Below are 15,605 nucleotides of genomic sequence, written 5' to 3' on the forward strand. Positions count from 1 at the left end.
TTGGTACAAGTATTCTTCAGTCTCATGTTTGTGTATGTTCTTTCTTCCACCTGGGAAAATAATTTCTGATGCCTTTTATTTGTTTCGTACCATAATACCTAAAATAGCCTTCTACACACAGTATGTACTCAAAATATAGCTACGTGATACTTTTCTGAAAATTAAAATACTATCCACAAATATATTTTTATAATTTTAAATATTTAAAGATGCTAAACTGAATATATACAGTTAGTTTCTTCTAACCCCTCCCTAAAATAACAACAAAGATGGTTTTTTTTCTCTGTGTGTGTGTTTTGTTTTTTAAGGCCTAGCCTGCAAGGACAATAAGAACAGAAATAAAAAAGCAACAGAAGTTTGGGAGCTGACAAAGCAAAGAAACGACTGGTAACTGACTCAGTAGACTCCGTAAAGCTAAATCCTAAGCTAGACAAACAAAAAGCCAAGAATCAACCCATCTGTAACGTGAGCCTTTGAGGCTCAGAAATTGGCAGGACCAAGTATCTAGAATCAGAGTGAAGGCAGAGCTAAAACCACTTTCTGGAAGAAAGTTCATTGAAGAAGCCTAGATGCTGCCTCCCCTGCTTTCTGAAGTCCTCCCCTACTTCACACGGCCACATGACTGATTCTCTCCTATTCTAGCAAAATATCAGGATTTTGCTCTCTCCGTAGAGGGCAAAACAAAGGGTCTCTAGATTGGGTATATGTTATAGGCTGAACTGTGTCCCCCTCAATTTTCAACGTTAAAGTCATAACCCCCAGTACCCCAGAAAGTGACTATATTTGGCGACAGCGTATTTCAAAAAGTAAAATGAGGTCATTAGGGTGGTCCCTAATCCGATGTGACTGACGTCCTTATAAGAAGAGGCAATAGGGACACAGATGGAAGACCATGTGAACACAACCATCTGTAAGCCAAGGAGGGGCCTCAGGAGAAGTCAACCCTGGCAGCACCTTAGTCTCAGACTTTTGGCCTTCAGACTGTGAGAAAATAACTTTCTGTTGTTAGGCCACCAAGTCTGTGGTACTGTTTCACAGCAGCCTTAGTAGACTAATATAGTATACTAGGCAAAAAAAAAAAAAAGGAAATTAAGTTTACAGATATCCCAGCCTTCTTTTCCCACATAACTTCTGAAATGCTGGATGCGAGGTAGAAGACTGTTTACCCTAGAGACTCTGACAAAATACTGGCATCAGACTTTTCCCGAAGAAACCATCCAGCCACATAGTAAATATTACTGTCAACAAGCCACACCCACAGGCACAGAGTTTCCAATCAGCTTTTAGAGTTCCACTCTGAAGTATGAGCAGATGGTCAAGGATCAGCAGACATTCAAAGAAAGCATCTAATATGAAAGACGGACCAAAATAAACAAACTGTAGGAATAGAGGCTACACAGGGAGACAAAAACTCTCAAACACTATAATTCTTAAAAACAGAAGATAGAAAACAGGATGCTAAAACAAAGGAACAAAAATCTAAAGAGTTCTCCAAAGTTAAAAATATGAGAGTAGAAATGAGTAACACAACAGCAGAGCTAGAAGACACAGCTGAAGAAATCTCCCAAAAAGTAGAAGAAAAGGACAAAATTGAAAATGAGAGAGAAAAGACAAGATAATCAGAGAACTGGTTAAGAAGGCTTAAAGCAAGACTATTTCTAGAAAGTAAGCACAGACCATGGAGGGAAGAAATATCAGTATTCCCCAGGCCCGAGGGTCGTAAGTTTCTGTAATGGAAATATTAGCAAAGAGGATGAATATTCGGCACAGAAGTTGAAAGCAGACCCCCCATTAAGGTATATCAAACCGTGAAATTTCAAAACACTTGGAAGAGGCAAATCCCATCAGTTTTCAAAGAGAAAATATGGAGTGCATTCACTTTGTGAAAATTCATCAAGTAGAACACTTGTAATATGCACCTTTGCCTATAAATGTTATAGTTACATACAAAGCTTTAAAAAATAAAGAAAGGAAGGAAATGAATGGTGTCACCCTTTAGGAATAAACTCAGAAACTGGTTTAGGTAAGCAGAGAGACAGTAAATGAGCCTTCTCTAACAGAAAAAAACTAGATGTGCCTACAAGGCATAAACTTAACTTGTTTCTGTACCTTTTATAAAAAAAAAAAACCTCAAGGAGTGAATGGTTGGACAAGAGTTTGAGTGGGTTTCTACATTTAGGTATCATTACCTAATGACCTTTGTTATGTCTAAACATTAGATAGCAGAGTCATAAATTTAATTTCTGCTTTAAAAAAAAAAGAAGGATAACAGACACAATGTCCCTTTCAACTCCACAGAGAGAGATACAAGGACCCTTTGGCTCACTGCAAGTGGCCTTCCAAACTCAGATACAACGGAGCCACTGACACAACATTTTCATTAACCCAGGACTCAAAATAATAGCACAGCCTACCTGTATCTTTCTTTGGAATAAGTGAATTATGATTCTCCAGGGGATGACCAAGGCATTTCCAAGAAGTAATCTCTTTTTTCTTCAGGACAATCTCTATTTTTCCCACATTCTCAACAACTCGCACTGAAAAGAAGATAAATTGCATTTGTATTCATTGATACTAAATATAAGGTTTTACTTTTAAACCAATCTTTCTCAAACAACCCAAATGTCCCAATCAGATATGAATGACACTGAGCATTTGTGAGATAAATAAAATTTTGTGTACATGTTCATCAAAATTGTTTATGCCTTATATGGTGTTAAATCCAGTTTATGTTAGATTCAGATTAACTTCTTTCAAATTAATTTATCAAGGGCCAAACTAATACATAATGCTAGTTTTCATACAAGCTCAAATAGAGCCATGGCAACTAATTAACACATAGCTTAAAAAAAAAAACTTAAATATACAAATTAGCCATTGAATGGATCCACAAAAGCAAATTTAATTTATACTCTTTTAACATTTCTTGGGATCTGAGGGGTTCTTATGAGTGAATTCAGTAAACCAATATTGAGCCCAATAAACATAGAAAAAGCTTCAGGAGAATGAATCCCAACAAAGTGCATGTCAATCTTTGACAATTAAAAATCTTTTAGATTCTCTTTTTATTTTTGAATGTTTAAAATAGTTTAGAATACATGAGTACAATAATAAAATAAACTTTTAAAATTGATTAAATTTTATGAATTGAATGTGCTTTTAAAGATCTAAAGTATATTTCTTTTCATCTTTAGAAACAATCTGTCCTTCCTCACTGTAAACACATAATTCAGTAGCAATTTAACAACTTTTAAACACAGATTATTCAAATAAATTCAATTCAGTAAGCACTGATTTGAAGTTTAACAAACATAAGAAGTCCTTGACTTTAAAGAGCTTAATTTATACAATTTACAGAACTTACTATGGTATAAAGAAAAGGGAAGGTATAGAACCGGTGTAAGGTACTCTGACAGTACTTTAAAACAAGAAACCACATGTATATATGAATACAGAATGGAATATTATTCAGCCTTAAAAAATGAAGGAAATCCTACCACTTGCGACAACGTATGATAAATCTAGAGGGCATTATATTAAGTGAAATAAATAAGACAGAGAAGACAAATAGTGCATGGTATCACTTATATGTGGAATTAAAAAAAAATTCACACTCATAGAAACAGAGAGTAGCAAAATAGTGCCAGGAGTTGGGGCAGGGGGAGGGAGGAATAGAGAGAGCTTGATAAAAGGGTACCAACTTTTAGCTACAACATGAATAAGGTCTGAGGATCTAATGTATAACATGGTGACAACAGTTGATGACACTGTCTTGTATACCTGAAATTTGCTAAGACAACAGAACTTGTGTTCATATGCATAGACACACACACACAAAGGTAAATATGTGAGGTGATGGATGTGTTAATTAATTTGATTCTGTGAATCTTTTCACAGCATATACCTTTATCAAATCATAACATTGTACACTTTAAATCTTTAAATATATTCTAATTTTGTCAATTATATTTCAATAAAGCTAAAGAAAAACATGAAAAACAAGAAACCACCATTCTTTGATGAGTCTTCTATTGCTAAACAGCTGTGTAAAATCCACGTTGTGTATTTACATGCAGAAATAGTCATAATTAATGTGCTCTGTCAATATTAAATATTTGAATATATACACCTAAGAAAAATTTGTCTGGTGTGGTTAAGTATATTTCTACAAGCTGCATGTCAGGAGTAGGGCCGGAAGGAAGAATGGGGACAGGAATTTTTTTTCTAAGGAGAGGAAAAGGAAAGGGAAAAGAGATGAAAAAGGGGAAAGAAAAAAGGCGTGGGGGGAACTGAAACCAGAGGGAAAAGAGTACGTTTAAAAATTAATGTACTTGCTTATATAGAAAACATCATGTCCTTGTCTGCAACATGAAAATATACAAATGAATAATAAGACAAATGCTGTCCACGCCCCCGTGTGTGTGTATATGTACATAGATAAATTATTTTTGGTAGCTTACCAGAAAAATCTTCCTGAATCTCATGACTTAGGGCTGGAGAAAAAAAAATTTCAGTTAAGATCCAACTTCAGTTCCTATGGTCTACAAACACCATATAAGATCATTAAAATGGTTCTTTCATGCACCATTCCACATCTCTCAAACATATCCTGAGAAATCAAAAGAAAGAAACTGAACACAACCAAATTACTGTATACAATGTTTTGAGACAAATTACTTAAATATGTGTCTTCAATTTTTCCATTTCTCTCCCTATTAATTAAGGAGTAAATACTCAATTGCCCACAGGTGGATAACCCACACTGGTGCAAGGACAGTCCCAGATTGACAATGCTACAAACCAAGACAGGAGCAAGGCAGGGAGAGATAGCAAGTGAAACACACATACTCCAGGGTGTGCACGTGCGTGTGTTGAATACAGGCCGGGACTGGGTCTAGCTCAGCGTTTCCTTTCTTACTGTTCTCTAAGTTGAATATTCATTCAGTTATTGAAAAAGAAAATTATTGGGCATCTATGCGTGTTATGCACTTTCCAGGTGTTACAGTTATCACAGTTAGTAAAAGAGAAAAATCCCTGCTCTTATGGAACTTACATTCCAGGAGGGGGTGATGCAAGAAGTATTTTTACAAACAACTGCTCTAAAGTTCACTGTGTTAATAGTTATGTGGAACTTAAGACTCTGCATTATTTTAGTCCTTCTGATCTAATATTAGCAACCAGGAGTTTCACATTTTTGACTGTGGAATTTTTGTTTGTTGTTTATATGTGTGCAAGATACAGTTAGCTACAGTGTGAACAGAACTAGCCATAAAGTATTTGAAACATAGTAAATGCTGACACAGAGGTCTTCCTTAAAGAAAAATCATGATAGAGCTAATGAATAATGTATACTTTTCTAGACATCTGAGTTTTTGATTAAAACTCTCCCTAAGAGGCAATATATATTTGATCTTATGCTAGCAAAAAATAGGGTAGCATGTATTTCTAGAAGAAATGTTTAATATTTGAGGTTGATTAATGAGTGGGGGGAAAATAAGAAAGAAAAAACATTTATCAACTCCAATCAAATTCAGGACTAAAGGTCCTTCATTAATATGGTAAAGCCATGAGCTGAATCGCGAGTCATCTGAGGCCTGGAGAATTTCGGTCTCTGTTTTGCAAAAGTGAATGAAACGTTCTTTACATAAGAATGTGTGCTTAAAATACAGTTTTCTTCTTGCTGTTTTGGTTTGTTTCATTTCTAACTAGAATAACATTACCTTCTTTAAAGGAGAAAATGATGAACTCCTAGAGTCATTATGGGTGAGAAATGGATTAAGAATCTGCTACCTTGATTCTAGATTTTAGTCCTGATTTCTTTCCCCTGATAGATCTGTAACCTCTCAAAACAGAGAGAAGTGAACTGTATGGTAGGTCTTTGCCCACGAAGGGACAGGCAGCTGAAGGGTACAGTATAACCTTGCGGCTGGCAAGAGACAGGCCGATAGAACAGTGCCTGGTGATGTCTACTCAGCGGAAGCACATGACAGGCAGGCCTCCGGAGATTTATTTGTAGGTAAAGTTACAGAGTCTTACAAAGCTGGGCCAACAAGTATTTCATATGATTATTGATTTTGATCGCACCTAATTGTTGAAACTTGGGAAAAGTGAGGTTGTACTGCCATTTGCTAGCACTTTCCTTAGCATAAAGAAATAACAGAAAAAAAAGATCAAAAATGACAAACCAAAATGACAATGGCACATAAAATATTATAGGTACCGAGACTCTACACCAGTAACTACTACACCTAAAGGAAACAAAAGTTGTTTCCATTAATACAGAATAAGGTACTTACCAATATGTATAAGATATGAATAATCCTTGATAACTGTTTCTGCTCTAAAGGAATCATCCCGGTGATCAGCTATTACTGAGTCTAAATTGATATCCTTAAATGGAAATCAAAAAGAGAAAGATTAAAAAGTAAACTTTTCACCAAACTCCTATTACTATACTTTTAAGCTGATCGGTGAAAGTTCATAGGGTACTTATTTACAGAACCCACAAGCTAAATACACATTATTCCGGTTTTTTTCTCTCTCATACAACCCAGTTCTTCTCCTTCAAAGTATATATCACAGTTTTAACTATGCATTTGTCTATGCTTAATGTCTACCTTACACACTCGTCTTTAAGCTCTAAGTGTAAGGGGCAGAATACTGTCTTCAGAATATTGCTCAGCACCAAGTAGGTGCTCAAATATTTGTTGAATAAATAATTTGGAAAAAAGATTAGAATCAGACAAGAAGCCAAGATATCTGTGTTCATTTTTATCTTTCCACTATTATGTGACACTGTGCAAATAACACAACCTCTTAGGCTCAGCGTATCAAAAATAATAATAATAATAAATTCACTAACAAATTTTTAGATGTCTCTAATTTCTACATAGCTTTGGTGCAAGTTATTTTGGTGCCTATCGTTTACACCATACACTGAATACATTATTCCACGTAGAAACCTTCCCCCTTCCCTTAATCATCCATCCTCTGCGCTTCACTGATATCACCAATGAAAGCACACAGACCCCAACCTTGCCAGGCCCTGTCCTCTTGGTTCAGGACTGCTTGGTTAGGAGACAATACCAAGAGGGAGTGGAAGGCGGGACAAGCAGTGCCTCTCTGGGCCTCTTGGCTCTTTCAGGCAGAGGCTGGTCACTCCTGCGGAGCCATCAGATCCTGCTGCAGGAGTAGGAGGCACTCACCAGCTCAGATGTGGTTCTGCTACTACAGAAGTAGCATGAGTTCTCAGAAATTCCTAGCTGCCAGAACTTGTCTTTAAATCTCCACAGTTCCTCAAGTGTGGGAACCTTGCCAGTTGCTGGAGGATGTGTCTGGAGATGTTGTAAGTTGCCTGCTTATTTATCTGATTTCCCAGCTGGACTGTAAGCCTGGTGAGAGTTCAGTCTCTATGAAACTGGCCCATCATTAGATTCCTGAATTCTACGATGGTGTTGAAAATGAAGCAGGGATTCAATAAACACTTAGTGAATGAATTAACTCCTTAATTTTAGTTTTCAGAGGGCATTAACTGAACCCCGTTAGTGGCTTAAGCATACTAAGCTCCAGCAGTACAGCCTCTCCTGGCTCTTGAATTCCAATTTAAGTGCAGGAAATTAGTTCGTATGGTGAAGTTAAACGGGGACTCTCACTGCTGTTATCCATGCTTAAACACAAAAAAAATCACAGAAGAGCACATGAAATATGCTTCTTCCTCGTCTATTTTTTCCCTAAGGTGCTATGGCATGGTTGTTAAGGGCACATACTATGGAGCCAGCCTGCCTGGGTTCAAAGGGCTAGATCTGCCGCTTACCGTGTGACTTTGGGTAAACTACTTAATTTCTGTTTCCTCATCTGTAAGATAGGGGTAACGAAAGGATCTACCTCACAGAGTTGCTGTCAGTTAATACAAGAAGAGCTCTTAGAAAAGTACACCTGCGCATAGCTCACATTTATTATTTACTTTTTTGTTTTTTTCTGATCTTAAAAATGTGTTTACCTTCTGTTTAGTATATATGACAATGGTGACTAAAGCGTCTGTTTGGAACCAGTCGTAGCTGTAAAATATTTTAAAAAGAATAAATAATCATGTGCAGTAACATATATTAAATCATTAAATACATAATTTTAAAATATATACAATTAAAATATGACACAATAAATACATGATTTAAAACATAGTTCAAAATCTACAGTGAGAAATATATTTCTCTAGGTAAAGGTTTTTTTCTAAATAATCAGTGGTGTTACCATGAAATAAATAATAAAGCAATTATTTCTCAATTTCAAATACTTACACATCCATGTATTCTAACTTGGATAAAAACAAACAAGATCCTTGAGAAGGCACTTTTTATAAAGGTTACACATCTAAAATTCCTTTTATCAGAGCAGTAGCACAACATGTTTTCTGAAGGAGCATGACAAAATCTACATGCTTATTACCTTCACTCCTCCCTGTCACAAATATGTTATTACGCCTCAAGAAATTAACTCACCAAGGATGCTTAATGGTCAACAGTAAAAACTTAAGGAAAAACTAAGTCTTCGGTTTTGTAATAGCTATTGATCAAATTGATTCTGTTTTTGTACTTACTACCTGTATACAGGCCCCCAATGTGAATGCTAGGAGGTATCCTCAGGCCCTTAACTTAAAATTGAATATGAAATAATTTAACAGGTATAGCAAGTAGAGCCAGAAGCTGCTGTTATAGACTCATGATAGGGGGAAAGGGGGTAAGAGAAAGACTACAAGTAACACACATAACACTAAGGGCATCTGAAATATCATTAACAAAAATATACATGGATTGCTTAATTTACTAAGACAGGGTACAATACATTCTGAAGGATTTCCATTAAAAACTGATAAAGCAAACTAGACACACAAAAAATAGAATAGTTGAATAAATTATGGATATTATATGATCAATTTCCATCACATGATAGAATACAGACAAAAAATGCTTTTGAAGAATCTTTCATGACATAGGAAATTGATCATAGAATATACTGTAATACTGTATTATCAAAATAGAATAGTATGGAAATAGGTATCACATGAATAAACTGTGTGGAATAAACCAAATATTAAGAGTCTATATCCAGGGTTGGTGGGATTACAACTGATTCTATCACTTTCTTTTGTATTTCTATTTTCCAAGTTTTCTACCATGAATGTGTATTTTATAATCACAAAAAATAGTTCTTTTTTAAAGTTGTGGTGTTTAAAATGGGTTAAACTTCAGTTATGTTAAAAATTCATATTTACGGAACAGCTCATTCTCCAACAATGCCTGATAAATGAGGCACTACAGTTGTTGTGTCAAAGAAGCATAATTAATAAAATAAGCAATAAATCAAACTTAGAGCCATTTTTTTAACGTGTATATTTTGGTGTAGAACTGATTACGCTTTAAAAAAGTAAAACAAGGATGCATACCTTGGAGAACTAGGTCCTTCTTTGGCAAGTGGATCTGTCACTTGGCTCTTGGGAAGCATGCCTTCACAAAGAAAAACAAGCAAAATAGCTACAGTTCATCCATGTATAATTTTTCTTTTTTTTTTTCCCCATCTTTTCAGTAAACTTCTTATTGAAATATTATAAAAGGACACAAGTCATAAATGTACTACTCAATGGATTTTCATAAGTAAAACAAACTCTTGTAGCCAGCACCTCCCTGTGCCCCCTTCCACTCAGCACCCCTCCCCCAAGGGTAACCACTATTCTTTTAACATCATGATTAGTTTTTGCCTGCATTTGGCCTTTATAAAAAATGGAATAATAAAATATGTTCTCTTTTGGTCTGGCTTTTTTGGTCCAGCTCTATAGACATTTCAGTTAATGTCAAATCAGCATGATTAATAGTAAACAATAAATCAGGTCTGGAGCTTTCTGAGATTTTATCCAGGATGCTGAATACATCAGTAGTTTGTTCCTTTTTATTACTGAGTATTACTATACTGTATGAACATACCATATACCGGAACCTATTCATTCTCCTGTTGATGGACATTTGGGCAGTTTTTAGCTGTTACGTATAGTGCTGTTATAAATGTTCTTGTACATGTACATATACATTCTTAAAGAACATCCATCTACATTTCTGGTAGGTATATAGGACATGTATATGTTTAGCTTTAGTAAATACTGCTAAACAGTTTTCCAAAGTGGTAATACCAATTTACACTTTCTACCAGAAGTGTATGGGAGCCCTGTTGCTCCACCACCTTGTTGACACGTGGTATTCTGTCTTTTTTCATTTTAGACATTCTTGTGGATGTGCCCCAGCATCAAATTTTATTTTTTATTTTTATTTTTTTAAAGATTTAATTTTTAATTTATTTTTGGCTGCATCGGGTCTTCATTGCTACACGCGGGCTTTCTCTAGTTGTGGCGAGCTGGGGTTACTCTTCGTCGTTGTGGTGCATGGGCTTCTCATTGGGGTGGCTTCTCTTGTTGCGGAGCACGGGCTCTAGGCACACAGGCTTCAGTAGCTGTGGCTCATGAGTTCTAGAGCACAGGCTCAGTAGTTGTGGCTCACGGGCTTAGTTGCTCCGCGGCATGTGGGATCTTCCCGGACCAGGGCTCGAACCACTGTCCCCTGCATTGGCAGGCGGATTCTTAATCACTGAGCCACCAGGGAAGTCCTCAACATCACATTTTCAAGGCTCTGGTTTTCTCACTGTTTTTGAAAACTCTGAGAACACGCAAGAGCTCCAAAGATACTATCAGTGATACTGTCAGACAAACAACTTCAGGTGTTACATCACAAATTGCATAAAGTAGTCTACAATAAGACAATCTTTTCTAGTTAAAAAAGAAAAGGTAATTCATCTGGCAATCCAGCTTATTAGCTGAATTTCTATAACTTTCTTATGCAAATAGGGAGGGAAAAAAACCCAATTTTTAAACATACATTAGTAATACGGTTCAGTCAGAGTAGCCCCGTGCATTTCATAAGTGTCATACCAAACTTTTTGGGGGGGTTAGTGGCAGTGCCAGTCATAATTCCAAGTCATACTGAATGGCTGAGGAAGCCAGAACTGCCGAGCCCAGAGGAGGGGAGACTAATAGGCTGGCTGCTCAGCATCTGTGTAGACACTGGAAGAGCACCCCGTGCCTGAGGGAGGCACACATTCAGCCTGGCCTCTGAGGGTGGAACTCCTAGTCACCATGAGTATTCAAGCTAAGGGCAGATGAACACATGTTCAGGGATGTTATAGAAGGGATTATGGTAAGAGTCAGAGCTGTTCGATGCTTTGTGACCCCCTAGAGAGGTGGGAAAGGGAGGGTGGGAGGGAGGCTCAAGAGGGAGGGCATATGGGGAGATATATGTATGCATATGGCTGATTCACTTTGTTGTACAGCGGAAACTAACAACATTGTAAAGCAATTATACTCTGATAAAGATATGTATATGTAAAAGAATGTAAACAGTAATTACACTCCTGAAAAAAATCTATCCTATAAAATAAAAACATCAATATATAAAGATAAAAAAAAAAGGAGGGCTGCAATAAGGGATCTACAAAGTTCTCTGCCAAATCCTCTAAGCTTAGGCGAGTAAACACATCCTTTGTATAAAAAATATCTAAATACCCCAAATAATTCTGTGAGGCAATACTGTACACAGTCATGTGAATATGATTCATTTTTTACTATAAATGTATATGGCTTACCGTTTAAGAGTCTCTTTTCCTCATGATAGTCTGTACAGTGGTTTAGAAAAAAAGTTAGGTAAGAATATTGTAACATCAGAGAGAAGATCGGTTAATATTATTGAGTTAGAGGTAACAGCCCTCTTCTTGAAGGGCTTTCTTCCGAGGCCTGAGGAGAGAAATAAGGCTGATAAACAGATGGCCTACGCTTTACGTAAGAAATTTCATCTCTGGAGACAGCAGGCCATTTCTGCAGGCATTTGTCTCTAATTTCACTGGGCTTTTTCCTCCTTCTTTGGACATTTTTGCTCTAATACCTTGATTAATTTCTTTAGAAAGCACATAAAGACCCAAGTTTTGTCCTGGTCATCATATTCTAAATTAGTCAAAACTATCCAAAGTTTATTCGATTACACTTTATATATGAAACGTACATATTAACCCAAAGAAAGACACCTTATTATCTTTCCTATCTAAGTGAGCAGTTAAAATGATTATTATTACTCCAAATTTAAATGGCCAAAATGCTGAAAATATGTTAAGACTTTCACTTGCATATCAGTGCAATCAATCATTAGGGGTGCGAGCCAGAAAAAAATTTAATGGGTGTTTCCTTTCAGGATGGCAGCCAGCTCACAAATCTATATTATATTTTGATCACCACAAGTTTTATAACCATATGTCAAAATAAAACCCTCAGCAAGTTGCCAGAGTTTTAAAAAAAAAAAGAATGCCAAGCTAACACAAAATATTCAAGTAGTAAACTAAATTGACAGACATTACTTGTTAAGGTGACATCACCTTGTTTTGTAGAAAAATAAACCAAAGTACGTATATCAAAGCTTTCAAATTTTTTTATGTTCTGATTTTCAATCAGCCAGAGATCCCATAATTACTACCACTTCACTCACATGCCATAAAATACCCATGATTAAGGAGGTCAGATAACCATTCTTTTTATTTTCCCCTTTTTACTGAAATAAGTTCATAGCTGAAAGGGATCTTAACAACATACACCAAATTTATCATCTGCTCCCCTCATTAAAGGCTGAAAATCAGAGGTCAGGACTTGAATGAACCCCACAGCTCTTTAGCAGCAAAGCCAAGATTAAACTTCATCTCCCCTGAAACTAAGCGCCATTTTTCTTAACATGCCATTGTGAGAGATAATACTTTCTGAAAAGACACAGGACCTGAAAACCATTTAAATTATGCCTCAAAATGAGCTTTGTTTTTCAACTGCCAGATGAAAATCTAGTCATTAGTTTGCAAGGGATCACTGATGTCCCTGCTTGCTGACTTACTTTCATACAATTTCATCTGTTTTTGCTACTGCAGTTGTGATCATTTGTTTTATCAATATCTTAGAACAAATAGCAAACTCACAGTAACATAAGTAAATTAAACCCAGTTTCAGTGTACAACATAGTTGGCAGTTTGATGAATCTCATTTATCATGTAAAACAACTTGTTTCTATCTAAGAGGCTCAGATTTTGAAAACTTGTCCCCAGGGAATTTGTTTCTAGGGAAAAAATATGTCATCTCATATGATTACTTCCTGTCTGATGTGAATTGATTTGAACCTGTCAGAACTTTATGGATCCTGCTAAGTTATTCATTTTTTTCTGAGTCTTTTTTTTCTTTAATAAAAGAAGTATCAATAGGAAGAGAACATCTAGCTAAATGATCTAAAATATCTTTAAAACTCCACTAGTGGGCTTCCCTGGTGGCACAGTGGTTGGGAGTCCGCCTGCCGATGCAGGGGACATGGGTTCTTGCCCCGGTCCGGGAGGATCCCACGTGCCGCGGAGCAGCTGGGCCCGTGAGCCATGGCCACTGAGCCTGCGCGTCCGGAGCCTGTGCTCCGCAACGGGAGAGGCCCACGTACCACAAAAAAAAAAAAAAAAAAAACCCTCCACTAGTGTACTTTTGCAACTCTTTTTGAAAACTGAGTCACAGAAATACGAGAGGCTATTTGTTTTTACTGCTAAGCACATTTACATCAGAGTTACTCTAGGCACATGAGATACTTTCCTCTCTAACAAGAAATCTAACATTCTGTCTTGATACCTAATTCCATCATTTGGTTGGCTCCATGGCCAAGAAAATTTGCATCTTCTTATAATATTGGTTAGACTGCATTACTCTGATCAGAGCCTCTGCTTTCTGGAAAGGTCTGAGTCCTTTAGAAGACTGGAGCTGTGATCTATCAGCACTCAACTCTTCTTTGGTAAGAGGGCTGGCGACAATTTTTAATTGTGAACCCAATCTAGTTTACCTCTTCTAAGTGGAGCCACAGAAGGATCCCCTGGGATGGCGAAAGTTAAAAAACAAGCAAACAAACAAACCCTGTCTTACTAGTATACTGATTCATTTAACAAATACCTGTTGACCATCATCTTAATAGGGATAGTGACACAATATGAAACCCTTTGGATAAAAAGTTAGGAAAATACGACTGTATGTTCAGTTTGCTTATACATGCGTAAAGATGATTTGGAAGGATACACAATAACACAGTTACCTGCATCTGTGCACAGGAGGGAAAAGGGTAGGTGGGAGACAAAGGTATGACCATGGCACTTCTCATTCTGGAATAGTGAATGTATTACTGAAAAAATTAAATAAACTAAATTGGAAACTTCAATATGGTCTTTTCAATATGATATGATAAATGTTTTAAAAGAGAAATATAGAAGGTGGCATGGAAGCACAGGGATGAGGGAGGGCACTGCTACTTGAAATTTGAAAGGATTTCATTGAGGAAATAATATTTTAGCTACATTTTGAAAATATGTAAGCATTTTTCAGGAGGCCCTGAACAAAAAACATTCTAGGAAGACAAACGCCGCACTTTTACATCTGAATGTCATATTTATCCGTAGCTACATACCCCACCTTCCTTTCTCACTCCAAAAGGCTGATGTCACGTAACTATCAGATAGGAGCTCTGTCTTATTACCAGGGATCTTAGTCACAAAATCCAAAGTGTACCATTCCATGTTCCCTTTACTGCTTTGCCTGGCCAGAAGACTCCCTGGTTCTCTACAATGTGTTTAATAACCATTTTTCTCTAGAAATTCTTCCTCATCTCTAAAGAGAACTAACTCTTCATAACACAACTGAGGCCTAATTCTTGGTTTTGTTTCCGAAGTCATAAACTCATTTCTCAAATTCTATAAAATTTAATAATTTATGTATTTCTAAACTATCCTTCTCTTTTACTCTCCTTAATTTATCTTTGTAAATATCCTCTGAATCATCTTCAAATTTTGTACATCTCTCAAACTTCAAGGCCCAGAAGTTTACTCCTTATCCTAGAAGTAGTCTACTAGCAGAATTAAAATAAAGGTTCAATAGTTCAAACACATACTCTGAAAAATTCCAGGATTAAAAAGTTCTAAAAGTACCAGACTATATAGTTACTTATTCCTGGTCAGTTTTTCTCTCCACGATTCATTTAACTAATCACAGCAAATACTGCATTTTTAGAAGTTTGTATTTTCTGCTTTCAAGGCTATACTTGTCATTTTTTATTCAATTCTCCAATTTATTAGTTATTTTCTACTCTTGTCCTATCCTCAGAGGGATTAACCACTCCTTTCTTATTTGGTATTACCTATACACAAATATACATGTTCAAAAATCATTTTTCAGGACTTCCCTGGTGGTCCAGTGGCTAAGATTCCACGCTCCCAGTGCAGGGGGCCCGGGTTCGATCCCACATGCCGCAACTAAAGATCCCGCGTGCTGCAACTAAGACCCGACACGGCCAAATAAATAAATAAATATTTTTAAAAAAGCACGTTAAAAACAATCATTTCTCTCTGAAAACAAAACAAATACTAACTTAAACCAAACACTGGCCAGTCACAATCATACAGCAAAACCCACTTCCTGCTCAGGCCTGCATCTGCCCCCTGACCGGGGACTTCTCACCCCC

The 15,605-nt window shown here is 36.6% G+C and overlaps 1 protein-coding gene across 1 annotated transcript in view; it reads right to left on the reverse strand.

Moving 5' to 3' along the window:
* The window catches only part of CYB5R4 (cytochrome b5 reductase 4), an 82,827-nt gene that overhangs the window by 27,454 nt on the left and 39,768 nt on the right, over positions 1-15,605 (reverse strand). Inside the window, exons 5-10 of the mRNA XM_067702659.1 lie at positions 11,683-11,712; positions 9,443-9,503; positions 8,000-8,057; positions 6,297-6,390; positions 4,461-4,493; positions 2,415-2,537 (exon numbers count right to left, since the gene is read on the reverse strand). Of these exons, the coding sequence (XP_067558760.1) occupies positions 2,415-2,537; positions 4,461-4,493; positions 6,297-6,390; positions 8,000-8,057; positions 9,443-9,503; positions 11,683-11,712 (399 nt within the window). The remainder of the gene's footprint in view (positions 1-2,414; positions 2,538-4,460; positions 4,494-6,296; positions 6,391-7,999; positions 8,058-9,442; positions 9,504-11,682; positions 11,713-15,605) is intronic.

This window comes from Pseudorca crassidens, chromosome 13 (genome assembly GCF_039906515.1).
Source record: "Pseudorca crassidens isolate mPseCra1 chromosome 13, mPseCra1.hap1, whole genome shotgun sequence".
Lineage (NCBI taxonomy): Eukaryota > Metazoa > Chordata > Mammalia > Artiodactyla > Delphinidae > Pseudorca > Pseudorca crassidens.